We start from the raw sequence: 14,651 nt of genomic DNA on the forward strand, positions 1-14,651 counted from the left end.
CTGGTAAGGACACAAGAGAGAGCCTTCTTGGTTGCTACTTCCAAGTTGTGGACCCTGGGAGGTCCGGTTGGCAGTCTCCCTCCTGTCCTTCCACCAACAGGTAAAAGGCCTTTTTCTTTAAGGAGGCATTTGATTTTTAGAATGTAGCAGCACACAGAACTTTTAATAGGGGATGGTGTAGTGTTTGTATTTTATTAAGTGTTAAATGTCTTTTTTAAACTTTGTTTAAAACAAACATTAAATTTTAAATCAAGAGGTTTTAAATTGAATTGTGCTCTTAAATCCTGTATTGGAGAAAGGTGGAACATAAATAAATTAATAAATAAAGATTAAAATAATGATGATCAAGATCACTAAACATCGCAAAAGTGATGCAAGCTTTCAAGTTTTCCAGAACATATAATCAGGTAACAGGATACAAAAATAGGGAGAGGAACTGTTTACAGACTGCCAAATAAAGCTGCTTTGGGTCTCTTTGGAGGTATGCTGTTTAAATGATGCTGCATCCTAGTATTCTGGACGCTGCACCAAAGCTACACTCCCGTGCTTAGGAATGGAGTGTGGCTTTGGCGCGACCTCCGGACTCTTAGGACCCTGCATCATTAACAGCATACCTCCAAGGACCGAAGCAGCTTTATTTTGGCAGTCTGTAACAGGCCACGGGAAAAGACAAAAAAAACTAAACATGTGGCCCCCTCTACTGGCATTCACTGTGCAGCTGAAAGACAAAGGCTACAGCTGAGCAAGGATGAAGCGTATAATCAGTTTACCGCTTACTGGATGTGCAGTAAATGTTGATCTCCATTTTCATCATTTCCCAGCATTTCATGGTCCTTATAAAGGTTTTGGCCAATTCCTATTTTGGTTTTTAATTACAGAGCAGATGCCTACTTATTTTATAATGATTTAGGTTGCAATCTTACATAGATAGGAATACGTCTCACTGACTTCGATGGGATAAACCTCTCAATAGATATGTAGTATTTAATTATTTATTGAATTTATACCCCAGCTTTCTCCCAGGATGGGAGCCAAAGTAGATTCCAGAAATTTAAAACAAGATTAAAAGTTTTAAAATAATGAAACTGTAAAAGTAAAGATTTAGCCTTTGACGAGGTTGTCAAGTCATGTCTGATTTTAGGGGGCGGTGCTCACCTCTGTTACTAAGTTGAAGAACCAGAGGTGTTGAAGACAACTCTGTGATCATGTGGTCAGCTTGACTTCACAGGAAGCTGTTACCTTCCCACCAAAGTGGTACCTATTTATCTACTTGCACTTTTACAAGCTTTCGAACTGTGAGGTTGGCAGAAGCTAGTACTAGTTATGGGAATTCTGTTATGCGGCACTTGGGCTTGGAACTGCTGACCTGCTGATCTGGCAGTTATCAGAGACAGTGTCTTAACCGCTAATATATTAAAACCATGATTAAAACAGTTAATAACAAATTTGAAACATCATTACAGATCAAAAATAAAATAAAATAAAAATACTGCACATCCCTTCATATTAGGTAAAGGTATTCCCCATTGACAAGGTTGTCAAGTTGTGTCCGACCATAGGGGGTGGGGCTCATCTCCATTACTAAGCTAAAAAGCCAGCATTGTCAGAGACTACTCTGTGATCATGTGGCCAGTATGACTGCACAGAACACTGTTTGCCTTCCCACTAAAGTGGTACCTATTTATCTACCTGCATTTGCATGCTTTTGAACTGCTAGGTTGGCAGAAGTTGGGAGTAGCGACAGGAACTCATCTCATCACACAGGCATATAATTTACAACTCAAAGGACTTCTTGAATGAAAAGGTTTTTACCTGCTGACAAAAAGAGAGCAGAGAGGGGTCCAACCAGGCTCCCCATGGAAGGGAGTTCCACACACAGGACCAGTCACAGAAGGAGGTCTCGCCTGGGATGGTGGATTGAGAAAAAGCCCTCCTCTCCAGATCTTAAAGCTCACACTGGCTTGTATTGAGAAGATACAAGATACAGATGGGTCCTTTGCGGTGCGCTCATGATATGCTAGGGTTGCTCAGGGGTGGGGCTGCACCGCTGGCATGTCATCATGCCGTCGCTGGCGCTTTGGCTTCCGCGTGCTCCTTTCTTGTTGCACAGCAGCACCGCACAATCTGGTTGCTGTGGCGCTGCTGTGGAGCAAGAAGAGTCGCCTCCCCAGCATCTCTTTTTGGCGCTCTGTACTGTGCCACAGTCTCTCAGATAGTTTGGATTCAAGCTGTATAGTGGTTTAAAGGTCAAAACCAGCACTATGAATTGTATCTGGATATAAACTGGCAGCCAGTGGAGATGTTTCAATTGGGGAGAGGGGTGCGCATGATCCCTGTAACCAGCCCCAATCAATGCATAGGACTGCACTATTAGAATAATAAATAAATTTATTATTGATTTCTAATAATTATTCATGAAAGATTTCTTCTACACAAACTTCTTTTGATGTCTGTCCCAACACATCCAAATACATTGCATCTCCTCTAAAAAAAAAGAGGGCTTAAGAACTGTAGGATAGGTGAGGCACACATAAACAAAGTTGTTACTTTTAGAATGAAGACACAGAGCACAAATATTTCTCATCTGATTAAAAACAAATATTAAAGAATGTTTCCAATTTAAAATATTGATTTTTTTAAAAAAAAAAATGAAGTACAAGAATCATCTTATGTTTGAGTACAGTGCACAATTACCTAGAAGTCACTCTCACTGAACAAAATGGAATTTATTTCTCAGAAAATGTGTGTGGGATTGCTTTGTACGATACTGGAAAAATGTTTACCTTGGAAAACTTTGAAGATGTTGGTGCATTATTTAAGGCTAAAAATTGGTTAATGTGGTCAAATTTCTTTCCCAGTGGCTTTTCTTCTTATCTGCTCTAACTTTTGCTTCTGCTTCATCCCTTTTCTCCTTGCCGTGTTTCTTTTGAAATCACTTCCTAATTTGCTGTGAGAACACAATGGCTCTAGGTGATGGCCCTTCTTTAGTTGTCATTGGCTAGGGATTGTTTTTCTGTTTTGTCTCCCCAATCCGCTACAGGCATGGCTTAAGGTATTATGGGTGAAAATTACCATGAATGTCATGTCCTTTTACAAGCTTAGAGGCACAGGCTGATTTGTAAAACTTTGAGGATTAAAAGAATGATAATAGGCATTGGTTGTCAAGCACAGTCTTCCTTTAACCCGCTCCCCACCTCAAAATCTTGCAAAATACATATTCCCTGAAGACAAAACATAATTGTAAAGATCTGTACTGAGATTTTCAGTATCAAAACAGATGTCACTTTTTCTATACATTTAATAATAAACTGAAGTTTGTTTCCAACAAGCAGTCAGTATCAGTCTTGTGTCCCTTTATATTTTTTCTACAGTTCAATGTCTGCACCAAGTTTTAGTTTGAGAAAGAGAAGAGTTAAGGACCTTTTCTTGTTATTTTTCCTTTTTTTGGTCATTATTTTACTCAACTGCACAAACAATTCACATAATTGTTTGAATCAAAGTTTGAAAATGGCATTAATTATACAAAGTCTATTCTGTCTTTTGTAAATCTTTTCAGTTTCATTTTTTAAAATAAAAATAGCTAACCATTTTCTCACAAGAAAAGGAAGAACTACATATTATGGGGAAAACACAGGGTGGGGAATCTGTGTTCATAATGGTAATAAGTTGTGGATATGGGAAATTTTGCAAAAAAATAAAAAATTGATAGTCAGAAAAGGGTCCATAATTCATCTTTCTCTTGTCGATTCTTCTCATAACAATTTTACCATTTTATACTAGCCAGTTGAAAATGTAAATTAACTGTGTTTGAGAAGGAAAATGGAACATGAAAACATCCTCTTCTCTCTCTTCCTTATCCCCAGACTCACATTAAAAAATGTGTTTGCTAAGGCAAAATAGTTCTTTCAAAGAGGGAGCGCGGGAGAAAAAGCCTCTTTTCTCTTTAATATTATTCTAGTCACTCTGTATGAATATTGTTTTAAATTGGACCATGCTGAAAATAATAGGTAATGAAATATAGGCTTGATACCACTTTACCCCAACATTTTTCAAAGCAGAAACCTTGACTGACAGCTCAAACATTGTTTGCTATCACTTTTGCAAATAATAAATCTGCCATATTGCCTAGGTTCGTTTCAAACACAAAAGTCAATTATATTTTTAATTTGTTACCTGTCATTACTATTCTCCGTTCATATCAATGAGATACCCATTAGGAAAACAAAATAGAATAAAATATGTCACTAGTCCCCTAAAGGTCATAATTTCTATCTGAAAAAGACAGCTGTACAGCGAATCTTACATTGCATTACAGCTGGGTTGACCTTGAGTCCTCAGCACCAGACAGCATATATTCTAACTTAATTTATTTTAATTAATATATTTCTACCCCATTCTGTATTCTGTTTTCCTGCATCCATTTAAACCTGCTGGAACTAAAACAAGTAAATGATTCCACTCACTGGACTTGGTTGCAGGAAGGAAATGTATGATAATCCATAAGAAGCTTTCTGCATGTTTCCTTTAAAATAATAATGTGTCAGCTGAGTACTTAACAAGTGGGAGAACTGATGAAACCCAGTCAATCATGGCCACTAAAGGATATTTTGTCTGATGTTTTCAGATCCTTTTAAGTTCTGACATTACTTTCAAGTTGTCAAAACTGATGAAAACGTTACTCTTCCTCAAGTAAAGCTGAGAGCTTTTTTGGGTAGTCTAAGGGCTGGTACACACCGCCATAAAGCGGCATGCTCCCGGCGATACTAGGATTAGGGAGCATGCACTAACTGCACACTACTACATTTATTGATTATTTGTGGGCATACAAGAATCTGCAATGCAGTCCCTCACTTGTTTATTAAAAATAAACCCTACTGTATGTGAGGTTTGCTTCTTGAAAAGTGTGCATAGGATTGCAGCATTAAGGTACAATCCAATGCTGGCTGTCCACTAATAGGACAGTGGTGTCCTGTGGAAGAAGGGATAGGGCAATTTCTTCTTTCCATCAATAACTGCCTGGTCCTCATGCATGCCATGATGTTTAGGCAGTTCCATGAAATCCAAAGTGATGGAGGACCATGCCAGGGAGGTTAAGTTTAGGCCTTTGCCTTTGAGAAAATGAATAGACAGAATTTGATCTCAATAAAACCATCATATTCTGCAACATCTCTTCAATCAAATGCAAACATTGAATGAATGGAGCAAAGAAATAAATCAAAGTACATATAGATATTTCTTCTGATGATTTTTTGGTACCAGAAAAACACACTCCAATAAATATGATTCGTTAAACATGTTGTGGTCTGTTGAAGAAACATGAATAATTGCAAAAACAGTTCTTGAGTATAAAGAGCAACAATTAAGATGGAAAGTGTTTCTCAACATTACTTTTACTTACGTGGAATTTTGTTCAGTTCATTCATAAATTTCTCCTTTAGCTTTGAAAATGCATCTTCTTTTGCGCCCCCTTTCCCTCCAGGAATTGATGGTTCTGTGACATTATTTACTATTGCAGTGGTGCCTGGCAGGGCTGCAAGGGCCTGATGTTGACTTTCTTTTGCCATTTTAGAACCAAGGGAAACCAAGGCTGAAAACAAAACAGAAGAAAAAAAATGTTCAAAAGGTCAAAATGCAGCTTAGCTCAACAAACTGGAGAGCAGTAATCATGATTGGTATACCTGCTTACTAGGTAAATATCACATTATTATCTTTTTAGCTTCTTTTGGTCCATATAATATTTATTAGACTACAGGGAAAGGACATTTCTAGCAAGCAGTAACTGTTGCATTTTCTTATGTTTCAGTTTCTTTTCAACACATTGAGCCTTGAACAGTTATTTCTGTTGGATACCTCAATATGGAGAGGCATCTGTTGTTTAGGTTTTGGATTCTGCCCTTTCCTTTTGAAAATATAAGTAAACTAACTGACAACAGCCCCACATATACAAACATCACCACTACATTTGCATAAAGAGTTGCATATTTGTATTGGATCTGAAAGATTAAGAATACCAGGAAACCTGGAAAAATACTATGCAATTACACCAATAAATTAATACACTCCTAAGCTTTCCTGAACCCCATAACTAGTAGTGAACCCTCTTCAAGAAGAACTGTACATTATTTAGAAAAATCTGTTCCATTTTACTCTTGAGCCATATTCACTGATGGCAATTTTCATTTCAATGACATTTGCTTCAGATAACATTCTGTTAAACCATTCAATTTCCTAGTTAGATACTGGTGAAACCACTGTAGCAGTGGGTCATTTGATTGTATTCTGACTGGAACATGCAGTGTAATGTAACTCCTACATTAAAAACACTTTAAATTTAATGCTATATTTCATGTTCATTTTGCAATAAATTTATTTGGACTATAATCCTGTTACAGAGATTACACTGAAAAAAAATCTGAACAGTACCTAAGATTTGGCTTCACACATTTGCTTTAGTACTGAACAGCCTGTTCTAATGTTCTCCTGTATCCTAAATAACACTGATTTGAATAATCTGTCTCTTTTTTTTAATTTAAGAAAACCATAGAGAAAAGGGATTTTAATGATAACAATCATTCATTATTGCTCTGAGTGTACAATTGTTTGTACTCTTCCAGAAAGAACTAAGCCTGTAGCTTTCCACAGGGAAATTATTTTTAAAAACTGCAAACAAAACGTGAAACAGAAATGTATAAAGTAAGGCCCATCAAACCAAGAGGTATAAGAAGCATTCATCTGTGAACATGTTTCTCCGTGTGTTTAATTATAGGTAAATCTTCCACATTTAACTCAGATAAGCATTTGCTTGGATGTGACTGGAGCTGTTCAACTGGGTAAGTACTTCAAATTATAAATCCCATCTTAATTTTTTCAACAACACCTTCTTCTAAAAGTGCTATTATCAGTAACTGGTTCAGACAAACAGTTCTTATTTCCAAAGTGTCTAAGGGGTGAAACAGACCACCCTAAAAGGTTGGCCTGAAGCCGCCCCTGATAAAGCCACATCGGGGCTGCGCCAGCTGAAAAAGAAGCTGTAAAGAGACACTTTTTTTGTGCCTACAAAAAGCTGGCTTTTCTGCTCTGTCACAGCTAGAAGCCGGCTTTAAGGTGCTCCAGTGGTGTATGGTGTCTAAATGCCACGCTGCTGGAGTGCCTGGAAGCCAGCCCACATATGGACAGTTAGATGGTTGAGCTGGCTTCTGGGCATTTTGGGAGTGTGCATCATCTGCATGTCATGTCCCCAAGCCGACTGCAAGCTGGCTTTTTACACCAGTCTGTTCTGGCCCCAAGATTCAAATGGTGGAAGCAAGAAAAGAAAATTAGCTTTTTTGGTACTAACTTTATGGGGGGGGGGAGACACTAATGAGCATATCCAGCTTTGCTTTGATGTGCCAAAGTTGATGGGATAAGAGTTTATTTTTCACAAGCTTCTCATGCTCTGTTTCTGATATCTTTTAAAGCATGTCCCATAACACTTTCCTTTGATCTATTTATTGCTAATATATTAACAGCATAACAACATTTAACACATATATGTGGCATTTTCACTTACTTAATTACTGTTGGCAGAATAAGAGTGGATGAGACGATGGGGTTTGGATCCAAAGATTGTATAAGAAGAAAGCTGTCTATATAGAATTCCTTTCTATTTTCTCTTACCCCGTCCAAGTAACACAACAAGGATGTATGAAGGAGCACAAGACCATCCTGACCTGGGTTTTTACAAACTGCCTTTGACCAGTTCTGGGTGTTTCTACTGTCCTGTCACAGCCCAGCACTTGTTCTGAAGGCTCACCCACCTATTTGGATATGGTTGTTGGGGGAGGACGGAGAGGGAAGGAAAGAGAAGGAAAGGGACAGAAAGATTTTCTATGAGAGGCCTGATGCTTGTGGAACCTTTGGATCCTATCTTCTCTGTTTTAGCATAGGTTGCGTCTACACTGCAGAATTAATACAGTTTGACATCTATGCAATCTTGGAATTTATAGTTTGTTGTCACAAAAGTGCTCTTTGACAGAGAAGGCAAAATATCTCACAAAACTGCAAATCTCAGAATTCCACAGCATTGAGTCATGACAATTAAAGTGGTGTCAAACTGCATTAAATCTGCAGTGCTGATGCAGCCAAAACCAGCTTTATTTAGTCAGCCTCAGATCATGCACCAATATTTTTCAAGCTGGCAGCAAAAATGACTCTTTAGGTATATCTAACCTTCTTGACACAACCTTCTTGATGCAGAGCAAGTTTTTCCTGAACCTATAGAGATCTTAGAAAAGAGCTATCTAAGAGAAAAGAACAAAGCTTTTCAACAACCTCAGCCAATCCTATGAAATGTACTGGTTATGGGTGTTGCTGTCTGGTAGGAGTGCAGAAGCTGCTTGTCCCCACTTATGCTCTACACATGCACAACCTGCAATACTACAAGTCTCCAGTATTCTCTTCTCCAGAAGAAGCTTAACTTCTCAAACTGGTCTGTCCAAATGGAACTGCAGTGGTCCCCTAGCCCTGAAATATTTCAGTCAGGGAAGCCAGTCAAGGAATTGAGAAACATGCAACACGTTATGTTCAGTACTATGCATGGAGCATCACTTGAAAGTAAAGAAGAATGTATGAGACTTGGTTAATTCAATGTATTCGAGAAGACAATTATGGGTTTAGGAGACTAAGGGTGCTGTTGTCCTATTTTCTGGGGCAAGGCCCATTAAAACAATATGGCATAATTCCCAAGTACACATACAAAAGGTTACAGTGTCAATATTATTTCTGCTATAAATTTATTCTGTGACATTAATAAGGTGTTCTAATTTTCTGTTTTCTGATCTTGAAAAATGTTAGCCCCTTAAGTCCCCTTATTTCTATGAAGTCTCCTTTTCTGTCTATCTTTGACTACATTGAAATCTATGTCTGTAAAGCCAGATTTCATCCTACACACCCATTCTCCCTTGTAACAGTGACATAGCCAAGGGGGGAAGTGTCCATTGCATCTGGACCCCCTTCCAAACGTTACACTGAAGCTGCACTGAAATACAATGAATGCACATGCCACCACACCCAAGCCCCCCCTTCCCAAAATCTTGGCTACGTCCCTGAACTTAAACAAACAATATTTACTCTCCAAACTTTGTGAATTACATGTCACAAGCTGGTTGTTTTCAGTCCTAAGAAAACCATCTCAGTGTATTTTGGCTACTTCTACTTACCCTAAAACAAAGCATGAAAATTCAGTTGCATATGGTTATTGGATATTATAGCATTTTCTTGGAGAATGTCAGTTAAATCAGAGACAGTTGTATGATATATCATAATTAAATTAAAATTACTTTTCTTAATTATAATATATTGCTTAATTATTTCAGGTCTGGCAGTTGAGAATTCTGGCTTGTAATGGAAGACACAATTTGCAGTGATGACTTTCAGTTAATTAAAAATTAAATCAAATGTTGTAATTTATCTGCCTCCAATTTTGGCATAACATTTGGAAACTGTATTAGGAGTGGCAATATAAGAAGCCACATCTTTCTTTCTTTCAAATATGTAACAAGTAGCATTTTCTGATCTCTAGGAAGAATCCTGAGTGGATTCACAGCATGATGAGTAGTCACTACATTTAATGACATACTCACAAATAATCTGAGTTTTGCTAGGAAGCCTCTAACTCAGTGGTCCTCAACCTTCCTAATGTCCTTGAATACAATTCTTCATGGCGTGGTGACCCCCAACCATGTCTCAGTTTCTAGGACCATTGGAAATATGTGTTTTCCGATGGTCTTAGGTGACCCCTGTGAAAGGGTCATTCGACCCCAAAGGAGTCGCAACACACAGATTGAGAACCGCTGCTCTAACTGTATTATTGCACAGATAGTGAATAGGTAGCAAGCTACAGAAAAGGAAAATCTTGATTAAGAGAAAATTCTATGAAATATGCTGAGATCTGCAGAAGTGTGGACAGGCTTACAGAAATGGCACAGAACCTCTGAGTACAGGCACTATATACCTACGTAGGAGTTTGTCCTGCTCACACAAGGACTATTTGTGGGGATGGAATAAGGATGTCTATGCAGAGCCCGCCTTCATTACCTGTTCAGTCCCTGAACTTCCTGTGCTGAGAGGGAAGGTCTGAAAGGAGCTTCTCTATATGTTTGTATGATTGGGAATCCTGCTCATCAGACTATCCCACAGAATTGTTGTAAATAGTGTGCGTACCATGCATGATACTCTGATTTACTTCACAAAGGGTGAGATAACATGTGTAATGAAAAAATTAGTTTGTCAAAACTGACACAATCTCTCATCTGGTAAATTGAGCTGCAATCTATGAAAATTGATGACCAACAAAGCGTGATAGTTTAAGGTGAGATAACAAGCCAACATGGTGTAGTAGTTTAGGACTTCAGGAGACCTGCTTAGCCATGAAAACTCACTGGGTGACCTTTGGAAAGTCACATTCTCTCAGCCTCAGAGAAAGGTACTGGTAAACCCGCTCTGAAAAATCTTGCCAAGAAATGCCTGTGATATGTTCACTTTCGGAAATGACTTAATGGCACACACAACGATAATCACAATCTGTCATAAGAGTCTTTGTTGCTTTTCCTTCAACAGAATAACATGGTTACTCCTGGAAACTATTTTCTCGGAAAACTATTTGTACTTCCGAGTGTAAGTATACCGGGGGTCTCAATCTATTATGCACATTTTTTCTTTTATTATTATGCCCAACATGTCCTCTGTTCAACATGGTATCTTTGGATACTGCAGTATACAGATTCTTCAGATATAGATCTTGCGTACAAGCACATGATTAAAGGAATAACTTACACAGATTCATAGAACTGGGTTAATCAACTTCATGTCAAAATATTGTATTTTAGAGGCAGAGCCAAGCTAGTCACTGCCTTTCCAGGAGGGTCCTTTGTCAGAAATACCACATCTGAAGGACTTGAGTAGATGCCAATATGATCTGAAGAGAAATGGCTTTCTGAGCCACTACTTTCCATATCTAATCTTCTTGCTTGCCAAGAAGTAAGGGATGACATTCAGGAGAAGTACATCAAACCAATGACTTTGAAGCATACATTTTAAAAATGCTGAGATTTTTGCTGCTTGCCAAAACTGTATGACTGCACAAGATTTAACCCATGTGTTTCAACATAAAATACAAATACTGAAGTACAATGTTAGAGTAACTTTAAGGTGACAGAGGTAGGAGGTCCATGACAGTGCATACATCACTTCCTAAATTCTGCCATATTGTACAGGTCAAGATGAAATTTTGTGTGTTTCCCCTCTCTTCTGTCCTCTCCTCCCCATTGCCTCCAACAACTTTTGGATTGGTACAAATTTTAACTCTGGAAACATGTCAGAGAAACATGAAAGGCTGCCTCAAAATGCTCCATACTGCCCTGTGCAGGCAGCCATAGTGGCAGAATAATACTAATAATATAATAATAATAAACAGTTTATTTATATCCCACTTTTCCAATTTTTGATCAATCTCTTGTCCCTTCAAAAGAGGTCTCTACAGTTAGACTTACTTACTGTATGTGTAGCATGAATGTAGTAGCAAGCCCGCAGTCTTGGTTTTATCTTTGATTCTTCTCTGTCATGTATCCCTCAAATCCAGACCACAGCCAAGGCTTGTAGATTCTTTTTATACAACATTGCCAAAATCCGATCATATCTCTCTACCTCTACTGCCAAGATCCTGGTCCATACCCTAGTGGTCTCATGACTTGATTACTGTAACATCCTCCTGGCTGGGCTTCCTCTTTCTCACCTCCATCCTTTAATTTCTGTCCAGCATTCAGCTGCACACATTATCACATCCGCCCACCGCTGTGACCATATCTCTCCTATGTTGGCATCCCTTCACTGGCTCCCCCTCCCTTTCCGCATTCAGTATAAGCTCCTGCTGTCCACGTTTAAAGCCCTCCATGGGCTGGCTCCTCCTTACTTATCAGACCTTATTTCTCTTCACCTTCCCACTAGGGCCCTCCGTTCTGGTAGTCAAGGTCTGCTGTCCCAGCCCAGGATTTCCTCTGCCCCATCCAGGATTCGCCCCTTTTCACTTGCTGCCCCTCACTCCTGGAACCTTCTTCCCTTGCGAGCAAGAGCCATCATTTAACCAGCTTCAAAATGGAGTTGAAGACTATCCTGTTCAGAGAATCATTCCCAGACATTGCGTGATTGTCACTTGCTATCTGATGTTCTTTTTGTTGCCTGTTTTATTGAACCATTTTCTGTATTGCTATGTGTTTTATTTGTATTATCCTATCATTTCTTAGATTGTACGCCATAGGCAGGTTTACTCTTTTATATTTGTTGTTTTTATGTACAGCGCTGTGCAAATCTACAGTGCTAAATAAATAAATAAATAAATAATAGTATCCCTTATCCCTGGGACACCCTTCTGGAGACCATGGCATTGTTCCTTAAACTGTCTTTGCTATCAGTTAAATTAATGAATGTCCAAGTTCCTTCCATGTAATCCATCTGTCACTTTGCATATTATATGTTTTCTGAACTTTAATGTAAATCCATGCACCTCAATATTTCTTTGCAATAAGAAATTTTCTTAATATCATACCAAAAGGGAAATAACTTGTGTACAAATTGTTCAAATGCATTTAGGCATGAAATTCTAATCTCATCCACTGAGACTTCTTGCTGTTCCAAAATATTTTAGTGCAGTTGTACAATCCATGAGGCAATTTACATCAATAAAACCCTTGCTGAATATGTTGCATAAGTATCAATTTATACTCATATGTCTGATTACTGTCAAATCAATACCTGTAATAAAGCCAACCAACATTATAAAAAGCTACAAAACTGACTGTGAAGTAGTTACTTCATAAAGAGTAGTTCCAATGGAACTAACATTTAATGAGGTGAAAGAATATGCTTCCTACATTATCTTACATTACAATCTGAAAACACTTTCCCTTTTGAAAGATACTGCGGTTTATTATTTGTATGTTTCTGGGTTTTTTTTTAAAGACAACCGTGGAGTTCTCAGCTGAATCTGAAATATCTCAGATTACAGCTTCACTCAGACATCATAACAAACTATTCTGTATCACAGGGGAAGAAAAGGTGTGGTCTGTGCTAGGACATTTTTGTAGCCCCAAGTGCTCCCCGTTTCCCCCCCCCTTTATTTTTTCTTTATTATTCAAAATGACACCATGCTTTCTAGACAAGGGGGGGGAAAACGGTGGAAAATGAGGGAGGAGCTACATTAGCTCTCCAGGAGATCTTACGGGAAGAACTCCCCCATTGCACCTACTCCTACACAATCCCCCCTAAAACAAATGCCCCCAAACCTCTCAGGGAGACATGGAAGGCTATTTAGGAGCTTTCCTGGGCAGCTAGAGGGCATTTGAAGTACTTTAAAAAATCATTTTACAATTTCGATTGGACCCCTGGGAAGTCCAAAGGGGCTCCAAACATGGTGGGAATGTCTTCTACACTTCCCAGAGATCATATGTGGCCACTCTGGATCAAACGTCATTTTTTTTTTACTGGGAGTGGGGTGGTGTCACAAAAACAGATCAGACAGCACATGTGGTCCATGTTCTGCACTTTGCTAATCTTGCTCTAGAGCAGGAGTGGGGAAACTATGGTCCTCCAGGTTCTGACAGACATTGCCATAATTCCTCATCATCCCCCAAGCTGAAGGAAATGTTAGCCAGGCTCATGAGGGCTTGGTTGTAGCTCCTCCCCTTATGGTGATGAGTAGAAGCCTTAGGCAGCCATTTTGAGTTTAAAAATGTTAACTGTTTTTGGAAACAAGGTGGCTATGCTAAAGGTGAAAGGGGAGGTTATATTTTCCTGGAAGAGGCTAGGTTTATTCTGATCATGATAAGTTACAGTATATGGTGATATCTGAATTAAGACAAAGAATGCACCGAAATTCCAGAAACTGCCACTCACAGGCACCTTGTCTTGTTTAGATTGTAAAACACATGAGAATTAGATTATGAAATTGTTTATTCCGTTAAGTGTTTATCATGGAAATCTTATATATCTGTACAAGCACCTCCTTATTTTGCATTGTGTACAAAGTATTAGAGCTTTTGCTTCTAGTAGATAAAATAAGCATTGCCTGCTTACTCCTTCTGTTAGGCTTGTGGGATAAAAATAGCATGAGTGGTCCATATGGAATTCCTCTCATTAATAATTCATACAGGCCAATTCTGTCAGCTCTTTCTCATAGTCCATTTCAATATGGTTGGGGATGCTCTTTTACTAGTCCTGCACTGTGCATATGGCATAATTGCACTGCAAGTGCATAAGTGCACAATAAAAAATCCCCATGACTCTATTGGCCATATCATGAGAAGACATGACCCAGTAGAAAATGCACTAATGCTTACCAAAGTAGAAGCCAGTAGGAAAAAAGGAAGACTACATTCCAGACGGAGAGACTCAATCAAGGGAGCCATGACCCTGAGTCTGCAAGACCTGAGCAGGGCTGTTGAGGATACGGTGACTTGGAGGTCTCCCCTTGATAAGGTCCCCATAAGTTGAAGCTAACAACAACAACTTATTCGGCCAATGTATTTCCTTTCTATCTTTCAACTCAGGCAACTTATGAGGGCACTACAGAGATTTGGAGGTTTGTTTGCAAGTCTCACATCTTCCTCCAGCCCAACCAC

General features: G+C 38.8%; 1 protein-coding gene across 3 annotated transcripts in view; it reads right to left on the minus strand.

Moving 5' to 3' along the window:
- The window catches only part of SYT1 (synaptotagmin 1), a 404,236-nt gene that overhangs the window by 147,047 nt on the left and 242,538 nt on the right, over positions 1–14,651 (minus strand). For all 3 annotated transcript variants that reach the window (XM_042470299.1, XM_042470298.1, XM_042470297.1), the window contains one exon: positions 5,399–5,587. In XM_042470299.1, the coding sequence (XP_042326233.1) occupies positions 5,399–5,564 (166 nt within the window). In that variant the 5' untranslated portion in view covers positions 5,565–5,587. The remainder of the gene's footprint in view (positions 1–5,398; positions 5,588–14,651) is intronic.

The sequence above is a fragment of the Sceloporus undulatus genome, chromosome 5, assembly GCF_019175285.1.
Source record: "Sceloporus undulatus isolate JIND9_A2432 ecotype Alabama chromosome 5, SceUnd_v1.1, whole genome shotgun sequence".
NCBI lineage: Eukaryota > Metazoa > Chordata > Lepidosauria > Squamata > Phrynosomatidae > Sceloporus > Sceloporus undulatus.